This window comes from Belonocnema kinseyi, chromosome 9 (genome assembly GCF_010883055.1).
Source record: "Belonocnema kinseyi isolate 2016_QV_RU_SX_M_011 chromosome 9, B_treatae_v1, whole genome shotgun sequence".
NCBI classification, from domain to species: domain Eukaryota; kingdom Metazoa; phylum Arthropoda; class Insecta; order Hymenoptera; family Cynipidae; genus Belonocnema; species Belonocnema kinseyi.
In genome coordinates this window covers 37268334-37290122 of record NC_046665.1, presented here as the reverse complement: position 1 = coordinate 37290122, position 21789 = coordinate 37268334, and the positions used below count along the sequence as shown (strand labels likewise).

At 31.1% G+C, this 21789-nt stretch overlaps 1 protein-coding gene across 2 annotated transcripts in view; it reads left to right on the top strand.

The window, feature by feature from the left end:
- The window catches only part of LOC117179642, a 49398-nt gene extending 44040 nt beyond the window's left edge, over positions 1-5358 (top strand). For both annotated transcript variants that reach the window (XR_004467942.1, XM_033371647.1), the window contains 2 exons: positions 4958-5078; positions 5157-5358. Coding sequence is in view for 1 of the 2 variants with exons in the window: in XM_033371647.1 (XP_033227538.1) it covers positions 4958-5020 (63 nt within the window). In the remaining variant the exon portion in view is untranslated. The remainder of the gene's footprint in view (positions 1-4957; positions 5079-5156) is intronic.
- Positions 5359-21789: the final 16431 nt, after the last annotated feature.

Here is a 21789-nt window from a genome sequence, read left to right as displayed (position 1 = left end):
AATACGCCAATTAGCACAAATGGTAAGTTCCGACAGTGCCTACAAGTGTGCCTACTGGCCGCTAGATGGCAATACCGGTTTCATATGTATACACCTGGTAGCCTAGTCACTTGTTTCTTGCACGCAAATTTTGTTATGGCCTGTATGAACAGAATATCCCTAGGCTTTTCTCTACTTTTTGCATCCAGGGAAAAAATGGCAAAAGCTCGAAAAAGTAAGATTGAGAGCGCAAAACTACAGAGAAAATAGCATTTTTCTTATTTTTTGCTTTATAAGTCTGTTATTACCCTAGATTTATCCTAGCTAGAGGACATTGTAAGCACACTGGGGAATTTTTGTGTATGAATTTGGTCTTTACGAGTCCCAACACATAAGAATGTGATACCACCCTAGTAAAAATGCCTAATAGGTTATTAATAGAAACTGTTTAAGACCATATAAAATGCAGATAGCTTTCTATGTTGTCTTAAGTGATTCTTAAAAGCCTTTTTATTGGAATATGGTTTCTAATGGCTTATATTCCGCAATTATACGGCTACTGGGACAAAAATTAACATGAATTTATTTTCCTACTAGGCTCTATTAGGCACTGATGTGCTTTTAAAACACGACTGGGAATATTACAAAGTACAAGATGCTTCTTACGAAGATGCTTTCTTACGAATCCCAAATGTTTAAAATTGCTGTTCTAAGAGGTTTTATTAGGATATATAATGGTAAATCGAGATTAAATTAAACGAATATTAAAACTCAAAATAATGGTTTATAAAGTTTATCTATGAAGCACCTGTTAGGTTCTTCTTTCTCGCGAACTGCACAAGTAAAAAATTTCTTCTCTAAGTGGTTCTCTTCGGAATTTAAATGGGAACTCGGATTAAAATTAATCGGACATTAAAACATAAATTAATGTTTTCATAGTGGCTCTACGAGACACTTATTAGGTACTGCTTTCTAACGAATAAAACAAGTTTAAAATTGCTGTTCTAAGAGGTCCTATTAGGATTTCTTATGCCAAATCCTAATCAAAGCCACTTCACAAGTCACTCCGGAACATATAAATATCAGTCAGAAAACAAGTAGACATCCACTTAGGTGCCACTCGGGACCCAATAGTTAATGCATTACAAATTCCACATAAATACATATTAGAGCCTAGTGAGATCCACATCAGAAGTTCTCGCGCTCTAAATAGATGGCAAATAGAAACCGAAAGCAAAATCCGTTTAGATGCCGTTTAGGACCCTATAAGTAATACCAGTCAGAAACATAATAGATATCCACTTACTTGCCACTAAGGACCCAGTAGTTAAGGCATTACGAATCCAAATACAAACACTTTAGATCCTAATCAGACCCACATTAAAAGTTCCTACGCACCAAATAGATGACAATTAGAAACCGAATAGAAAATCCATTTAGATTCCACTCAGGAGCCGCTATGTAATGAATTGCGAGTACCGAATAAACAGCACATCAGATGCTAACCGAAGCCACTTTGCAAGTCACTACGAACCAAATAAAAACCAGATAGAAACCGAATAGAAAAACAATTTAAGATCCACTTAGGAGCCAATAGTTAATGCATTACAAATACCAAATAAATACATATTAGAGCCTAATGAGATCCACATTGAAGGTTCCTCCTCTCCAAATAGATAGAAATTAGAAACCGAATAGAAATCCGTTTAGATGTCACTTAGGAGCCGATATGTAATGAAATGCGAGTACCGAATAAGCAGCACATCCGTTGCTAATCGAAGCCACTTTGCAAGTCACTACGAACCAGATAAAAACCAGTTAGAAACCGAATAGAAAAACCAATTAAGATCTCTTATGCTTAATTATACTTAAATTTAAAAAGAAAAAAATTACCGAGATGCAAAATTTTCAAAATTTCATTTTTTCTGAAAAAATATAAAACATTTGGTGCCTTAAAAATTGGAAAAGGATTTTTCTTAATGACCGATTTAATTTTAAATCATTTAAGTACGTTTAATAATCATATATAACAAATGGAGCTTCAAAAACATTTTTTCCTAATTTCTAAAGTATCGGATGAATGCCGTCAAGCATTTATGATATCGCACTCAGCGTGGAATCGTAGCTTTGGGGATTAGGCGTTCGACTTATAAGCGTGCGGTTCGATTCTCGGCGCTTGCGGATATTTTAATAAACTGCGTTTGTCTTTAGTTATTATTAATAAGTTTCTCCAGGAAAATTTAACAATTACTTTATTTTTAAAATAACGTTCGGAGTATAGTTAAGAAGAATCGACCGTCAATAAAAATACGACAAAACGTAGGAGAGTTTGTCAGAGGCTTCAGAAAGGTGTAAAATCTTTTTAGATTTAACTTTTGAAAAGAAAATGTATTTTACATTTGGATTAATATTTTTCTTCTTTGAATCAAACATTTCTGGTAATAGATTATGGCAATGTGCTAGTTAAACTTTTTTTTACTATTGTAGCATAGCATCACACTTCAGAATTTAAAGCATGATCAATTTTTTAATAATTTAAAAATATTTTATTTGAAAAAACACTTTAATTCGGAAATATTTTTTTTTCTCAGTGTGTGAGGGACCAAATGGAAAAAGTGGTAGGTTCCACTTAGGATCCAAGAAGTAGTGCATTGCGAGTACCTAATACACAACACATCAGATCCTTATCATATCCAGTTCAAAAGTTTCTAGAAACGGAAAGGAAGCCATATAGAATGGGAGTACAAATACCGCTTTCAAAGGTAGTAGGACTTAATAGAAGGCGCACCTATAAGGTTTCTATATGGATTCTATTAGGCATTTTTACTAGGGCAGTACGTTTATTCTTCCGTATAATGGTATTATAAAAATAATATCCAGAATAGCTCTGAGATTTCCCCTATTTTCTGCATCTAGGGGTTAACTGATACATGTAGGGAAAATTCAAAGGCCAGATTTGATTTCAGCAGCTTAAAATCCATTAGAATAACTAGAAAATCCCCAGGATTTTCCCTTTTTTTTGCAACTAGAGGAAAACTGAGATGTGTAGGGAAAAGTCTGAGGCCAGATTCGGATCCAGCGGCTCAACATCCGTAAGGGTAGTCTAGTCACTTGTCTCGTGCAAATAAATTTTTTGTACGGCCTGTGTGACTAGAATATCCCTAGACTAGTCCCTAGTTTTTGCATCTAGAGGAAAACCGAGACGTGGGAGACCAATTTTGAGGCCATATTCGGATTCAGCGGCTCAAAACTCCATAAGGGTAGCCTAGTCTTCGAAGATTATATTTCTAGCACGAAAATATGGATCAATTTTGCGGATATTTGGATGTTCGATTAACGTATAGTTATATTAGGTGCAAAGATTTATCAACCGAAATAATTGCGCTATTGTAACTGCTGATATTATTTTCTTGATAATACGAGAAATTTAATGCATGATGCGTGAAAACGGCAGAAGAAAATACTCATCTTCTGCGATACACATCTGGAAATTCTACTGTAACATCAGAAAGTTTTTGTCAAATTGTTAGGAAATCAGCCTGATTAATAGCTATATTACTGGAAAAAGACTGCTAAAAATGCGTGTAGGCATTATTCTCGTCTACACAGTCTTGCATTATGCCTTTAGTGAATACATTCGAAAGACAATAATGATAATTCGTGCAAATAATATCCACGGCGGAATTTGATCATCTTCTGTTACAAAAATTCGGCTTCAAACATTGTTCCTCAAAATTGATATGGTCAAAAAATTTGGAATATCTCGAGAAATGTTAAGAAATACGTAAAAAATAAACTAATTTTGGAATTATTGAAAAAAGTAATGTCCTATTATTTTACCCCAGTAATTCACTTCGGTTCCTATTCTTCTGAATGCATAAATAAACTAGGCACTTACTTAGACGTCAAATAAAGATTTCGTCCCAAGTTCTTCGAAACAGCGCACAGTATGGACATTGGAAGAAACAATGTTCAAAATAATATTCCGGCTGACATTTTCAACCAATTTTTAAGTTTTTTCTCTTAAATGGAAGTTAAATAAATGTTTAAGAGATCGGTGGTGCAGATTTTTAAATAAAGGTGCTTAACTGTTTTAATCTAAGTATAAATGTTGCAAAAATCAGGTACATTAAGCCTTATACTGTTCTCTTGAGTTCGGTTCTAATTGTCGCCCTCAGAGTGCCGACTTCTTGGTCAACTCTCACAATTTTTAAGTTACCGAAGCATTAACAATGCATCAATTATTCAGTTGAAATGACATTACTGTGTAATCCATAAATGTGAAATCTCAAAATACTAATTGAGAGTGTATAATAAATTATTAATTTGTTATCAACAATGTCAGTGTTATAAAGAGCAGTCTGAACTTTTGTAATGATTTAAACATGTATAAAGTGAACTGTGCCTGTAGTAAAATTGAAAGTCATGTACAAGCATTATAAGAATAAATTAAAGTATATTTCTGATTGTTAAAAATAAATGCGGAGTTTAAGCAGTGTTGAAAAGTTGGAAGATATTTTTTTAGAGTATATTTTAATTCCATTGCTCATATTATTTCGGAGCAGTATGCTGACATTTTATACAAAATCTGTTTGTTATGAACAAATGGAATAAATAAATTCGCGCTTTATGCAATTTTTAAAATTTTGTGTTACGCTTTTTTAAAAATTAGTTTCAATTGGTTTATTAGGGATATTCTAGAGCAGTATATTGACATTTCATACAAAATATGGTTGTTATAAACAAAAGGCCTAAACAGATTTGCTGCTTGTGCAATTTGTACAAGTTTGAGGTACATTTTCCTGGAACTTTCCATTTGTGTATTCAGTGATATTTCGGAGTAGAACATTGATATTCTATGAAAGAAGTGATTGTCATATACAAATTTCATTAAAAAGCTCGCTGTTTGTCCATTTTTTTAAAGTTTGAATTACTTTTTTCGGAAATTTCTTATAATTAGTTACAATTGGCATTGCAGTTTACGAAAGAGGCCAATTGGAAGGATTTAGAGGGGCCAAGCGTGGAACTGAAGATAAGATAGGCAACAAATTAAAGAATGAGAACAAGCCCCAGAAGAATAGGAAAGAAAAACCGAAAACGTACGTTGAAATTTCATTCGAATACCTCTTTTTATAGAACGAGAAATTAATATAAATTTTGGTTTTATTTTTTTTCAGAAATGAAGCAGAATGAGATCAAAATATTAGAAATCCAAATACCAACCATCCAGATAAAAGCGAGGTTCAATCCGATAATGGTTATTATATTAGAATCAGATTATGGTCATTATTAATTATATTATGTTAGTACTTTAATGCGGATTTTACAAAGTTAGATTGATAAAAATCGATTCAATCATTATATTTGTCTAGAAGTTGCTAAAGTGTCTCATTTTTTATAATCTTAAGACCGAATCCAGTTCAAATCAGAGAGTTTCTACACTTAAATTCGTAGAATATCTCGGGGACGAAGTATGTTGTTTTTTCGGAATTCCATTTTTGTTTAATTTATACTTTCGTAAGGAACATTTCTGATGAGTTTTATGCGAGCTAGATAAGGTTTTGGTCAGGAGATTTTTTCCACATGGTATATTATCTTCGACAGATCAAAAATACATCTGTTAGTGTTCATTGGATGCATAATTTAATAAGATTTTCGTCAATTTAAAAGTAATTTTATAATTTTGTAGTTCTTTTCGACTCAAGCTGGAATTGATTCATTTTTAAAGCTTCCAATATATTAAAAGTTTCAATTACTGTAACTCACTGCAGTTTGTATATCCAATCTATTAAACAATTCAGATCAAATAGTGTGAACAAAATAAAAAAATTAATTAACATTGTAAAGGGGTAAAGGTTTGACCAGCATTATTTTTGTGTGATCAATGGCTGGGGTGCCTTCCCATCCCCACGATATGTTTCGAAAGGGGTACGGGTTTGACCAGCGCTATTTGTGTGATCAGTGATAGGGTTATCTTCCCATCTACACGATACGCTGGAAAGGGTTAGGGGTTTTACCAAAATTATTTCTGTGACCAGTCTCAGGTTTAATTTTCCGCCTCACGAAGTTTTTGAAAGGGGTAGAGGTTTAAGCAACATTATTTCTGTGACGAATCACATAGGTGCCTTCGGGTCTACACAATGAGTTGGAAAGGGTTAGGGGATTTACCAACATTATTTCTATGACCAGTCACTTACGTGCCTTTCCGCCTAAACGAACAGCGCGGAAGGGGTATCGGTTTTACCAACATTAGTTCTGTAATCAGTTACAGGGGTGCCTCCCACTCCCTCAATACGTTGGAAAGGATTAGGGGTTTTACCAACATTATTTTTGTGACTATAGTCTTAGGTTTACTTTCCCGCTCCCACGAAGTGTTGGAAATGGGTAGAGGTTTGACCAACATTTCTGTGACCAGTCACAGGCGTGCCTTTTCTTCCCCACGATACGCTGGGAAGGTTTAGAGGGTTTACCACCATTATTTTTATGACCAGTCACATGCGTTTCCCGCCTACACGAACAGTTGGAAAGAGGTGGGATTTTGACCAGCATTATTTCTGTGACCAGTCACAGGGGTGCCTTCACACATCTTTTGTCAAATGCCCACGTTTTGACTCCCTCTGAATCCGTGAAACAGGTTTTTACGAATGTGTCTGCCTGTATGTCTGTATGTATGGCTATCTGTCTGTGAGCGCGATAACTTTTGACAAAATTAATGTATTAGATTGGGCTTTGGTACACTCTTTAAGTGTCGAAAACTGAAGGTCAAGTTCGTTACCCAGCCATTTTAGATAAAAAATCAAAAATTGAGCGCATTTTGAATATGTTTGAGACCACTTATTTTCAAAATTAAATAATTCTCCGTACGTTTATTCGTAGTTCTTGAAAATACGAATATTTTCTTCCAATGACTTTTTCGATAAAAAAAACAATTGCAACAGTTATAGCACTCACAAAAAAAATGGAAGGTAAATAACGCACGATATGAAAAAAAGGCAAAAAAAAACCTTAATTTTGAAAGGCCCTGCAAGATTATCAGAACAACCTCGAGAATTTTTTTTGAAAAAATGAAAGTTCTAAGTTTGACGACATAATGAATAATTAAAAATTTCATTTTTCGATCAAACTATGCAAGATACGACAAAAGATAAATCAACGAAAATTGTGCACTAAAAAAAGATCTACAAATTTCGTATTATTTACTTTTTTATAGTACGCATGGTTTTGGTTTTATCCGTAAAAAACAGCATTAAAAATAGAAAAATTGAATTTTTAGACAAACGACACAATCTACAAAAAAAAATCAACAAATGAAATAGGAGAGGCCCAATTTGTTCATTTAAAAACATCTACAAATTTGTTATAATTTAATTTTTGATAGAATACGAAGTTTTCGTTTTAATAGTGAAAAATAACATTGACAATAAAAAAATCAATGTTTTGAAAAAACGATGAAAGGTACGAAAACACATAAATAAAAAAAAGTGTGCATTCAAAATAGATCTACAAATTTAGATTAAACTTTTCTTATAAAAATACATTCAAAGTGAAAAGAAAAAATTAACTTTTTGGATAAACGACACAAGCTACAATAACAGTTTAACTAATAAAATTTTTCGCCCACATTATACCAACACGTTTTATTTGACCTACTTGACGCTAGGATGCGTATTTTTGATTTAAATTGTAAAAAATAACATCGAACATAAACAAATGCCATAGAATAGTACTGCATATCTAGATATGGTCCCATACAGAAACATATACAGGATCCTATGTAGGTTCCCTTATAGGAACCTATATAGGAATTTTTAGTAGTGGCGCACTCAAACTTGCGAGCGAAGACGAGCTTTGTCGAAAAACTGTACAAAGAAATTTTGTGAGAATTGTGAAAATCAGAAATTGTTTGAAAACTTTTTCCAATATTTCTTGTTGTTTGACTTAAAATTTGAATTTTCAATCTTTTTTTTCATAGCATTTTTGACGGATAAAACCAAAATGACAAGTTCTATCAAAAAATGGTTTAAAAAAATTTCTTAGCACTTTTGAGAAGCTGAAGTTCATCCTTTGGCGTGATCCTTGGCGTGAAATTCGAATATCCGAGTTTTGCATATCGTTTTCGATGGATGAAACCATAATCGTTGGTCAAGGAATGCTGATTATCGAACTCGTTCTTTCTTTTACGGTCCAAAAAGTGTGCCACAGCTTGATTTGATCCGTTAATTGGTGCGAGTGCTATCGTGTTTACGCGGACGGGCAGACAGGCGAACAGAAGCCCTCGTCTCAATTTGATACCAGGCTTCAATGCGTCTCAAAAAGTGAAAATACGTTAAAAACTGAGTTTTAAAATTTCGAACGATTGTAATACTTTCTCAATCATAAATTATGAGAATGGAATAAAAAGCTGCGGAAAAAAATAAGTATATGAACGGTCGATAAGCTTATGTGTAGTGACATCGCATTTAGTTAGTAAAAATTCCACCAGATGTCCTCGAAACTATCTTGCTCGAAAGTATAATGTATCGAATACAACTTAAATATGCCAATCTGTGCGATTCTGAGTTAACTCATATCAATATTGTACTTACTATTATTTATAATATATGTTTTGTATAATTTTTGTGGCAGGGAGTTAACTCCTCATTATCAATAGAAAAAAAATAAAGATGTCATGAGGCGCAAGCCCGAAATTGGCCGACCGAAACGTAAAGCCTCTACAAAGTACCCGTAAAGACCCCATTCGGTTCCTTTTTAAAGAATTCGAAAAAAACAGCAAAATCAACTTTTAAATTGTTGAAATCCGGATTGTACGTTAAAATTCCCTATAGAAGTTCACGGAATAATCGCAATAGTTTTTTGCAACGGTAACAAGTTAAAAAAAAATAAGACGTATAACGCCTGTTGACTGCTACTTACAGGCGACGCGTTTGAAGTGTAGCAGTCAACAGGCGTTATACCTCTTATATTTTTTAGAACTTTTTACCGTTGCAAAAAAAACTATTGCGATTATTCCGTGAACTTCTATAGGGAATTTTAACGTAGAATCCGAATTTCAACAATTTAAAAGTTTATTTTGCTGTTTTTTCGAGTTTTTTTTTAAGGAACCGAATGGGTTCTTTGCGGGTACTTTGTAGGGGCTCCATTCGGTTCCTTCGTTCCGCCAGGGACGATTTGGTCAATTTCCAAAATATTCATGGAAAATGATGACCCTATTCACTTTCAGCATGTTTTGTCGTAGTCCAAACAAAAATAAATACTAATTTCAAGCTCACACTCAGTACGCGTGCAAAGTTAAGTATCGATATTAATATAAAAAAATGCTCGCTGCATGGGCACCTGATCCTTGTACGCTACACAAGCGGCACCTTGTGCCAAGTTTAAGCGTGCCATGGGCACTCAGGTAGATATTTTTAAAGAACCAGGAAGCTCGTTTAAATAGTCTGAAGGCTTTAAAATATTCTTTCCGAAATTGAAATAAGAGTACGATCATAAATAACGAGCAGAGAGGCTATCTCAATAGAGTAGCCGACACTCTAGGGTCCTTTGTTAAGTTTTTGGATTAAAATTTAAAAGTAGATTTTTTTAAATTTCATAGTTAACAGCCTAAAACATAATAATTCGGAATCTATGGGTTTCGATGACTTCAGATATCTAACTTCTTTTTTAATGCTTAAAATTGGAATTATTAGAACGTTTATCGTAAATGGAATGAGATACGCCAAAAAAGACAAGATTTTTGAATTCAACTAGAAAATTGTATATCAGTATATAAGTTATAATTATAAATAACTATAATGAGAAAATTCATCAATTAAAAAAAAGCGTTAATAATTTGAAGAGAAATTTGAAAAGGGAGAGCGGATTAGCCACGACCAATTACTGTAAATAACTCTGCCCGCCCGGTACGTGACGAATACAAAAGGAACATTATATTACCGTCGCACCACTCTTAAAACGACCACTAAAAGGATCTTGAAAAGGACCCAAATCTCTCAAACTATCTCCGAGACTATTTTGTTTCAAATCGAATTTGTTTATAGACTCAAATGGGCCAAATTATTTCGCTAAAGAAAACTCAAAGATTTCTTTCGGTAGGGATGCTATAAAATATCATAACGGACGTCCCCGGACTCTTTTTTGAGGGATAATAACAAAAAAATGTATTGTGCTAAATAAAAATTGTATGCATATGCATTATTTTGGGGTTGCGTCGTTTTTCATCTCTGCCTTTCCGATAATCTGGAAATTATTTATGAAATAAACTTTTTTGATTGCCTCCAAACAAGGTTAGTTCCGGGAGATTAGTTACTATGTTTATTTGTAAGTCCCAAGTTTTCGGCCAAAAATATTGTGTAGTTTGGAAGTAACGCTCGGGTGAATTGTAACACACATAACCTCGAAACTTACACGCAAGTTGTTAGCAATATCAAAAATTTTTTGATAAAAAAAACACAAAAAAAGTGTGTGGGGACGTTCGTTAGCATGTTCGCTATGATTTCCCAGATTTTAAAGGCAAAATATTTCTTATCCTAGGGAAAACCCCGGGGGAATCTAACACTGAAAAAATCGATACTATTTCCTAAGCGCTATGCAAATTAATCACATTTTGCTAAATTAAAACTTTTTTGAATTAACCTACAAAAAAAGTTTGTGGGGACGTCCGTTAGCATGTTCGCTATCATTTCCAAAATTTCTAAGACAAAATATTTATTATTCTATAAAAAAACCCGGGGGAACCTAAAACTGGTCAAATCGACCATTTTCTAAGTATCACATGTCCTTAAAGAGGGTTCTCAAAGCACCTGCGGCTTTTACAATTGAGCCTCTCACGGTCAAAACGGGACACGCTTGAAATGCCTTGGTTTCAGTTGGCCTCTTGGTTATTCATGTTCTTAATTTTTTTAAGTCGGATTAAAATTTTTTTGAAGAATATCTTAATAGAAAATTGCATTCCACATATTTTCGTTCCTTGAAAAAAGGTGCTAACTTTTTTAGTTTTCGAGATAATCACGAAATTGTTACTTTTTGACAAAACTTAAAATCATTATATTTTTGCGTTCCGCTCGCTCTAACTCCTTCAATGATAGGACTATCGGGATGAAATTTGTAGGAAACATACATGTAACTGTTCCGAAAGTAACTGTGATGATGAAATTTTTATTTTTTCTTCCAAAAATTTTTTATTTTTTTATTCCCGACTCAAGTCGTAAATTACGCATTGACACTTTCAAACGCTTCGTTTCGCTGACGAATTTTTAAAAAAGTGAAACTTATGGTCACCTAAAATTCGAGGAGGGTTCAAAGAAGTTTTTGGAAAACTGCAAGTAATTCTGACTTGTAGTTTACCAACAACAATTAAATAAAGATCTGACGCTCGACCGATACACGTAAAAGTTCACAAAAAACAATTTTGAATAATTTGGTTACACAATCCCGAAAAATAAATGATCTGGATTAATAATAATGTTGAATTTATATAAGCAGAAAAATAAATATTCGTTGAAAATTCGCTCAGTTTTTCACATTTCCGAATATAATATAAACTTGCCAAGAAATAAGCAACAGAGCAACAAATCGTGCTTTATTTTGTTCGTGGTGTCAAAAGGCAAGATCTTAGACTCCGATAGACACATCCTTAGTACAAGCTCGCACGTGTATCATTCGAGCGTCAGGTCTTTATTTAATTGTTATCGGTAAGCCACAAGTCAGAATTACTTGCAGTTTTGCAAAAAACTTCTTTGAAACCTCCCCGAATTTTTGGTAACGATAAGTTTCACTTTTTTCGAAATTCGTCGGCGAAACGAAGCGTTTGAAAGTGTCAATGCGTAATTTACGACTTGAGTCGGGAATAAACTAATAAAAAATGTTTGTGAAAAAAATCAAAATTTCATCATTACTGTCACTTTCGGAACAGTTTATGCATGTTCCCTACAATTTTCATCCCGACAGTCCTATTATTGAATAAGTTAGAGCGAGCGGAACGCAAAAATATAATGATTTTTGATTTTGGCACAAAGTAACAATTTCGTACTTATCTCGAAAACTAAAATAGTTAAAAACTTTTTTTAAGGAACGAAAATATGTGGAATGTAATTTCGTATTAAAATATGCTTAAAAATAATTTAAAATCTAACTTGAAAAAATTAAGAACGAGAAAACCAAGAGGCCAACTGAAACCAAGGCATTTCGAGCGTGTCCCGTTTTGATCGCGGGAGGCTCAATTAGATTATTATTGTGGCACTCGAAGTTTGATTTTATCTCTACTATCACAACTCTAGAAAAAGTTGTACGCAATTTGAAAAAAGGTATTGAAAATTATTTCACTGCGTTTTAGAAATATGTATCCTAGTATAGGTAATCTACTTCATTATGAATTATCTAGAGCTTTTTAAATGTGTGTCCAATCGAAAACTGCCATTATAATAATTTATATTTAATAATTTTATATTTAATTAATTAAAACTTGCGGATCTCTTAAACGTTTCCATTATGGAAACTTTTTGAAATGGTTGTGTTATTTAGGTAAATACAAAGCACAATACAAAAATTCACTAAATTTTATTGACGGAAACTAGTTTTGGCCAGGAATGGGTTAAAACAATTGCATAATTTTTAAAGTGATCTAACGTTGTCCATTTTTGTCTAATCGACAAATTGCATTGAGATGGTTTTGAAATATATTTGATATTTAGTAAAAAAAATTATTGGAATTTCTGAATCTACTAGAAAAATAGGTTTTTCTATTTTTTTTAAATCTTTAAAAAGGTGGAAAGCATATAACTTTTCAAATTTCAGGGAATTTAAAAATACTATCAGGGTAATTTTTAATTTTCTTGTCATCTATCAGAAACTTTAACAACAAATTCTAAAACTTAAAAAAAAATGTTTCGAATTTTGAAGATGCTAGACATTTTTCATTTTTGTCGGAAACATCTGGTTAACGAACTTTACCTATATTTTTGGACCCTAAAAATTGCATCAAAGGCTGACTCGATTAAACAAATCCTTCAAAAGTCAGCATGGCTTTAAAATAGGGATTTGCAGATAAATTCATTTAGGGCCGATGTCACCAACTCTGATTAAATCGTTAATCATTGATTAACATTATTTAATCAATACTTTGCGTTCTACCATTCTTTTAATGATGATTAGGGGAAGATAATTACGGGTTAACTTAACCGCCCAATAATGGCTGGTTATGGAGTTTCATCAGTGATTAAAGTAGCATAACCCCGAAATTGAAGTGCAAGTGCAATGAGTGCAGTATACAGGAAGGAAATATGGCTGTTTTACAATGATATTTGATGCTCATTTGATGATGATGAAATGCTTAACCACGTTCAGAGAAGTCCACGAACATTCAGGCACAATTTCCACTTCTCTTCTATTACACTTGCCACTGAAACCACTCGTAACCTCAAACTTTGGGAATCTTATCATATGCTAATATAGTGCCGCGTGTTCATGAAGAATTTTGTGCTAACCAATCAGAGTCGCTGTTACAACAGAAAGACCTAGAAACTAGACCTTATTACGAACAAAGTAGATGATTAGCTAACCAGAGATTGAAAATGCTTGGTAGGACGCATCGCTGGTTAACGCTGATTTAATCATTAATTAAAAATAATCATGATTAGTTGATCATAGATTTAATCAGAGTTGGTGAAATTGGCCCTTAGACTATTATTTATTATAGCGCTAATTAAATAGGAATGCATTTCACAAAGGTTTGAAATTTATAAATGATAGCACAGTTCACTTTTGAATAATAAATGTAATTTAATTATAAGATCATTTTTAATTGTAAAGAACATTTATCATATCTCCGTTTTTCTTATCTAACAAAAAATTGCCATCTAAACCAAAAAATTCACAATTCAAAGATATGAAAATGTATTCATGAATGAAGGATACAGTTGGCTGTTTAAAAAAAAAAGACTTTTTTATATATCTTAGTATTGTTAATTTTTTTCAGTATTCTTCGGTTTGAACTGTAATTTTTCTCTGTGTATAATTAAGCCCCTATAGCTTTTTTTCGTTTCTTCTTTATAGCATCATATCCTTTGTCTATCCATATTTCTTTATTCATAATCAAAATAAGGTTGAAATTTCTGTATTAAGCCATCAAAACAAGATCGAAAATGGGACTCGTCAGAAATCCGTGAATAACTTTTGGAATTTTAGTGATTTTTCATGATTCTTTAATAAAATGTCACTGATTATAATTTGAAAAAATAATTCTCCGTCTATATTTTTAAATGCTCTCTTTTCTTAGTAAAAAAGGATGTTGACTTTCCGATCTAACCGAAAGGATCATTCGACAGTTGAAAGTCAACTGATGATTATAACATGATTTTGAGTGACGCGCTCTCTTGAATGTCAACCGCTTTACATGTGGGAAACGGACTTTATAGGTTAATTTAAGACATGCATTTCCGCAAAGGCATGCGCCAAAGTGTTTGCGCATCGCATTTCGCACACGACCTTCTGATAGCACGAATTGAATTTCAAAACACTGGGATGAAAATCATCCTAAACTCAACATAACTGTCAGTTAATCATTATGTAACTCGCATATCCGATAGGAGATAATACTGATTAAATTAAGTGACTTACTTAATTTAATACAAAAATGAAAATCAACTAAATTTAAAATTCATCATCTTGTATTACTGCTTATCACTAGGCCCTTGTTTGTAAATTAATGTTTGCTCTACCTTCTTTCTAAAATTTTATATCTTAAACATTTTACTTCTAAAAACGATGTCTTCTGCGAAATTACTTTAATTAAATGATTTACTCTCCACTCTTTTCTATCGAGGAAAGTGTGAGGAAATAAAACATTCCTATGGCGAAGCTTTTTGAAAGGTATATGGGGTATGAAGGTTTTCTGCAAAATAAATCAATAAGACAATAATCTAAAAACTTTGAGCGCTATAAACCCGTGCAGAAATTTCCCCATCTTTCCCTATTTGAAGTTGGGTTCCGATGGGGTTCCTATCAGAATATATAGTCTAGAAATAACTGGTGTGGGCCCCTATCAGAATATCTAGCCTAGAAAACACTAATGGGTGTCCAGCCAGGTTCTGGCGAAGAATTTCTTGCCTCATATAGGTATGGAAAATCTATTTATACCCTATTTTCTTAAGAAAAAAATTCTGTCTTTATGAAAAACTGTAAATATTTATAAAAAATTACATTTCCTGTCATTGTAAAAAGTTGTAAAGTTGTCTACAATGGGAAAAAAACGAAATATTACAGGAAGAAAGATTTCAATAAATCCAAATTATTTATTTAAAACTTATTTTAGCGATATTCCTCTTAACAGTTCGTATATTTTACATTTACATAACGTCATATAATAATAAATATTGAATTAGCAAAAGAGAGCCTAAAATTTCTTGAGCTGTAGCTTATGAGTATGGATTTTTCATCAACTTTCAACTTTGAAGGTTTAGTGTAATGGTTAAGACTCCCGACTGATAGATAATAGATATAGGTATAGATGTAAGTGTTCGATACTCCATGGCGACGGAAACTTTACTTGTAATATAAAGTTTATAAATGTAATATATGTATTCACTCTCAATATGGCCATTAATATTCAAAGTCAAAATACTCGCCATCAATTAATATATACTTTTGAAATACCTTTTTTGTCATATCAATTAAATTTTCAACTCAATTAAATATTCTTCGGGTAGTAGAAAGAGTCTAGACGGGGCCTTACCAATCATCAGGCAATAAAAGGGAACTCTCTGTAGGGTCTGCTCAGAAGTTCGAACTAGAACCTGGCTAAAACAACGTTACAAAACTCGCCAGACCCTTTCCATTTTCCCCGACCAGCGACTAATTAGAAATAGGGAAATTTATCCAGGGCCCTAATAAATCCCGATCGGAATTTCTACATGGGAAGTTAAAACTTACGACTATCCGTAGGCCATGGGACTACTTGCGGCATATATAAGGAAGCAAAATTAGATTCCCACCAGATTTCCTTTCAATTATGCTATCATCTTGAAATAAAAATATAAAAGCAGAGACAGCAATGAATTTTACTTTTAAAATAAATGTGTTTAGTGTCTTATTATTTTTGGGCGCCGAAAATCCGTGCAATTTTGATTTAGGATTCGTGATATTATAGCAATCTCCAGTTTTATGTTAAATTACAGTTCTTAACGGATTAGAGTTTTAGATTCTTTAAATGCGCAAACTTTCTCCATACAGAAAACGAACAAAATAACAAAATAAGTATGGACATGAAATAATTAAGAATATGTACAGGAATAATTCGCATTTGCAATGTGATAATAAATAATATTAATAACACAGGACCACAAATTGAAAAAAAAATTGCGGGGGATAAACGGACGTCTCCGAAACGTATTGTGAGGTGCTGAATTCGAATTCGCAATTTCATAAAACGTGCTAAAAATTGAGTTTTTCAGTTTTTTCTTATATATAACAAGTCGGACATGTCTTCTCCATTTTTAGCACATTTACTGCCATTGCGCAAAAATCCTGACCTGCTGGAGGTAAAAGCTCAACGGATTCGAATTCAGCACCCCAAAGTACGCATAAGAGACGTCCGTTTATCCCCCGTATTTGTTTTTAAATTTGTGGTCGTGTGTCATAAATAATATCTGTTAGTAGTGTGGGATACAAATTATTGTCACGGTTTTACAATTTTAAAACATTAAATATTATTTTCGCCTAATAAGCGAAGCACTCAATGATTATGACTGTCATATGTTGCAAAAGAAACTGCCATAAATTAGATAATACGTCGAATTATTAGTAATACGGACACACGTCTCTCTCCTATACACGAAAGTTTTTTGATCTTGAAACATAAAAAAATAAAGTTAACTTTCATACACGTTGAATAAAACAAATTTTAATTAGAAAGTATATTAAAGTACATACTGAGTTTATTGAGAAGGCATACTTCATTTTTAGCATGAAATGTAAAAAAATTTACAATTACTTCATACTAAAACAATAAAAATCTTACACAGCCATTTTTAAATGATTTAAAACTTGCGAGTAAAGGAATTGAAAAACGTCCTGATATAGGTAGTTAAGATAATTTTGTTTCGTTTAGTTAGTTTCAGAAGGACGAAAACAAAACATAATTTATTTCAATCTGATGGTAAAATCAAAATCCTTCCTGTAGCTCACGGCCTTCTTGTAACTAACTGTAGATTAAACTTTTTTAAATATAAAGTTGTTTTAATCCTAATAGATTTAAATATTTTGAACATCTTATAAATAATAACAATTGTATACTAAATACTCTATACCAGAATTTTTTGCAATTCATATATAATTTTTCCTTTGGTAGTATAGCCACTGTGGACAATGCAACATACGAATTATTCATCTACTTGTTCCATGAGATTTTTCGACTGAATCCTAAAAAAAGAAGTAAAAACATACAGTAAAATGTAAAAAATTGCGTACAGTAAATTGCGAGTGTAATATTGTGAAGTAACTGCAACGTGAAATTTACATAAATATCAAATTATATTAATTGGCTATTGCAAGGGAAAGATTTCATACACTGTTAGGAAAAATTCGTACAACGTCACACCGAAGTGCGAAGTTGTAATGATACGGTGCGATATTTTGGTGCGAAAAAGCATTTCTTCTTCTAATATACACTTCTCCGGTGTAAAGTTGGCAAATTCACGAACTCTCAACTTTTCAGTATTGAAAATACTAACGAATCACACCGAGGAGATGTGAAAGTCTTAATCTAAACTTAAAGTTTCACTGGATAGTTTGAAATCAAACACTAAGACGGAGCGAGAATAGTACATTTCGATACGTGTGTGAGAGGTGATTATTTAGCGAATGAGAAGTTTTCCGCACTAGCGAAGCGAATGAGAAAAGTCTCATTCGCTAAAAATCACCTCTCACACAAATATCGAACAGTACTTAATACCACAAAAGGCGAAAAAATCTTGTTAAAGTTGAAATTTTGAGGTTAGAGTGGTATAAACATACAATCGACACCATACGGTGCGAAAACTAACACCGTTAAGTTGATTTGCGCGCGCACGCGCAGTTAATTTGTGTAGGCTTGTGCGAGCTAAAGAAGTTAGAAGATAAATTTATAATTAAAAAGATAATTTTTCAAGAAAAAAAATGTCAACCAAATTGTTCAATTTTCATCTTTAGAAACGCATTTTAAACTAACACAATAAGCATCAAACTAAAAATGGGCTACATAAATTTTCAGATAAAAAATGGAATTTTCAACAAAATAAATTAATTTTGAATAAAAAAGATTTACTTTTATCAAAAAATGGAACAATTCAATTTGCTTAAAAAAAATTAATTTTGAATAAAAAAACAATTAAATCTACAACAAAATAGTCCAATTTTCAACCAAAGAAATGAATTTACGTACAAAAGGAATTCTTTCAAAAAAGACAAAATTGCAATAAAATACATGAATTTTCAAACACATTTAAAACATTTAAAATTTTATAAATAAATTTTAAAACAACAACAAAAAACGAATTTTTAACAAAATAGATAAATTTTCAACGAAAAACGGTTGCAATATCATTTAAAAAAATTAATTTACAACCAAAAAATTTTCATCAAATTAGTTTAATTTCCAAAAAACTACATGAACTTTCAACCATTTTACACCAAAAGAAAAGAAGTTTTGTCAAAAAATGCATGTTCAACCAATGAAATGAATTTAGTTAAAGTAGATGAATTTTTTAACAAGAAGAATACATTCCTACCAAAAAAGATTTATTTTTAAGTGAGAATGGTCAATTTACAGCATAAGAAAATATTTTTTCAACTAAAAAAAATCGAATTTTCAACAAAACAGTTGAATTATCAACCAAAAAATCAATTTTAAAACGAAAACAATTATTTCCTATTAAAAAAATATGACTTTACAACTATCAAAATACTTTTTAAAAAACTTTGACAAAATCGTAAAATTTTCAACTTTAAAAATTATTATTAAAACTAGAAAATAAGTATTTAACCAAAAATAGAATAGGTACATTTTCAGATAATAAATTTAATTTTCTGCAAAATAGTTTAATTTTCGATGTAAAAAATGAATTTTTCACTGAAAAACATTTTGAATAAAAAAAATCGTATTTTTCGACAGTATAGTTAAAATTTTAAACACATAGTTGGATTTTCAGTTAAAAAAGATACACAGCATTTTTATGATTTTTAAAAAATTTTAAAAGGGGTGTAAAAGAGCGTGCAGAAAATTTTACAATTTTGCCATGTTGTATATAATTTTAGAAAAAATAAAAAACTTAATTCTTATCTAGCCTTCTCGCGCAATTTCGTTGCAGAATTTTGTTTAAAATTTAGGTTGGTTCAAAAATGTGCTTTCCAATTTGAGTAAGTTTAGGAGATTTTCAGAAATTTTGTAACGATTGAACAATAACTAAAACTTGTAACAATTTGTTAAGAAATTTTCGTGGTTTCACTGTCAAGCATTTTATACCAAAAGAAAAGAAGTTTTATCAAAAAATGCATTTTCAATCAAATAAATTAATTTTTAATTCAAATAGATGAATTTCTAACAAGAAGAATAATTTTCTTCCGAAAAGGATTAATTTGTAACTGAGAAAGGTGAATTTTCAAGCAAAAATAAAACAACACATTTTCAAGAAAATTGTTAAATTTTCAAATAAAAAAAATTCTTAATCTGTGAAAACTTTACGAAACCTTTAATGTCTTAAGATACTTATCTCGATATCACAAAATTTAGCGTTTACAATTAGATTTCCATTGTAAAATAATTGTAATTTTGAAGAATTGTGAAATGAATTTAACCAATTTTATTCTATGAAGAAATATATCTTTATTTTAAAAGGAGAACACCATTCTAAAAGTACCTTTTCGTATAGTATCTCAATAACTAAGGAAAATACGTTTAGAATATTTTTTTTGATTCTGCCCTACGGTCAAACATTGTACAAAAAATCGTCGTGAAATTTCATATAAAAACTGTACTCTGTATACATTAATTTTAAAAATAAAAAATAATCATAATTTAATGAATATTCCTAAATTTTGTTTTAATATGTTGCTTAGGGAATAGATTTCAGAAATAATATTATAAAAATATTTTCATTAGTTAGTAAAATACTATGTAAAATCGCCTTTCAAATTATACAAGAAAAATTTTAAAAATGTTAACAAACGGTTGTACAGATTTGGCTTTAATCTTATGGACCAATTTCAGAAATATATATTTCTTTAATCGTTTTTCAGCACATGATTTTGTCCTAAACATAAAACAGATTAATATACACTTAAAAAATTAAAATAAGAAAGGTCAGATACTCATACAGTTGTCTGTTAGAAAATCTCACACATTTTTTAATAAAACTCCTTTTCACACCACCTTCAAAGAAACATTTTTACAAAATTTTTATCAAATGATAAGTTTATTGTAATTAAGAAAAAAATTAAAATCTTTAATTAATTATGAATGTTTAATTTGACGTCAGTTCCCTTACTATTGACACTTAAGAATTGAGGAATCTCTTTTTCGTAAACAAAAAGTGTGAAAGTCTTTCGTTTATCGACTTTTATTACAATTGATTTATTTTACATATATATCTATTATATCTTATCAAAATTGAATACAAAAATCCTAAATGTTGAGTGCATTTTAATACTACAATTCTTAAGTGTTTCCATTTTTTATAAATAATTTAACTAATTTTATATGTACTTAAAATAAACTTTTTGTTTTAATTGCATAGAACTTATTCTAAGTAAAAAAATTATATCTTTAAGCGGGGATTCAGCCTGAGAAGAAATGTGCTAAAAGTAGTTTTTAAAAAATCATTAGAATTTTATTTTTAAAGACTGACAATTGTACACATTTAGATTTTTCTGTTTTTTAAATAAGTTTATCCCACGTTCTGAAACTCTTCAAAAGTTTAAATTATTTTTGAATTTCATTAACTAGCTAAATATTTCTTGAATTTATTAGATTATTCACATTTTTAAACGTTTTAATCAAAGTGAATTGAAAAATTTTGCTTTTAAAACCTTCAACACCCTCTTTCAAAATTTTAGGAAATCGTTCAATGTGTTTGAAAGTATTCTTTAATTTTCTTTTAAAGTTCATTTTTCAAAATAAAAAATGCTTAAAAATTTTAACACAAATATTAGGAAAATAATATATATTTTTTTAAATCTTGTCAGACCTTCTAATCTTCTTATTTTTAAAAATTATTCAAATTTTTACTGATTATTTTAAATTTTCTAAAATAAGAAAAATTGCCTTTAAACTCGTTTTAGATACTTTAATAATTTTTTTAATGTTTTGAAATGTTTTAAAATAATCTCCTGAAATTAATTTTTGGCAATAAAAAATTTACTTTAATTATTGCTAGGAACCTAAAAGAATTTTTTTCATTTTCGTGAAACCTTACAAAATTAAACGACAAAAGTCTTCACAAGTTTTATTTATTTTCAAATCGTTTTAAAATTCCTCAATATCTGTTAAACTTACGCAAATTTGAAAGCACATTTTGTAAACCAACATAAAGTTTTAAAAAATTGTGCAACAAAATTGCGCAAGGAGATTTAATAAGAATCAAGTTCCTTATATTTTTCTATCATGATATAACATAGCTAAATTGCATGAACTTTCATTCTCTTGACACCCTGCAAAATTCAGTTTACTTTAAAACTCCTCCTAACAGAGCTGCCAGATCGTGGATGAAATTTACCCCCACCATACCTACCGTTTGGGAGCCGCAAAACAGAAAGTGCATGATTACCACTGTGAGTTCGTATGTA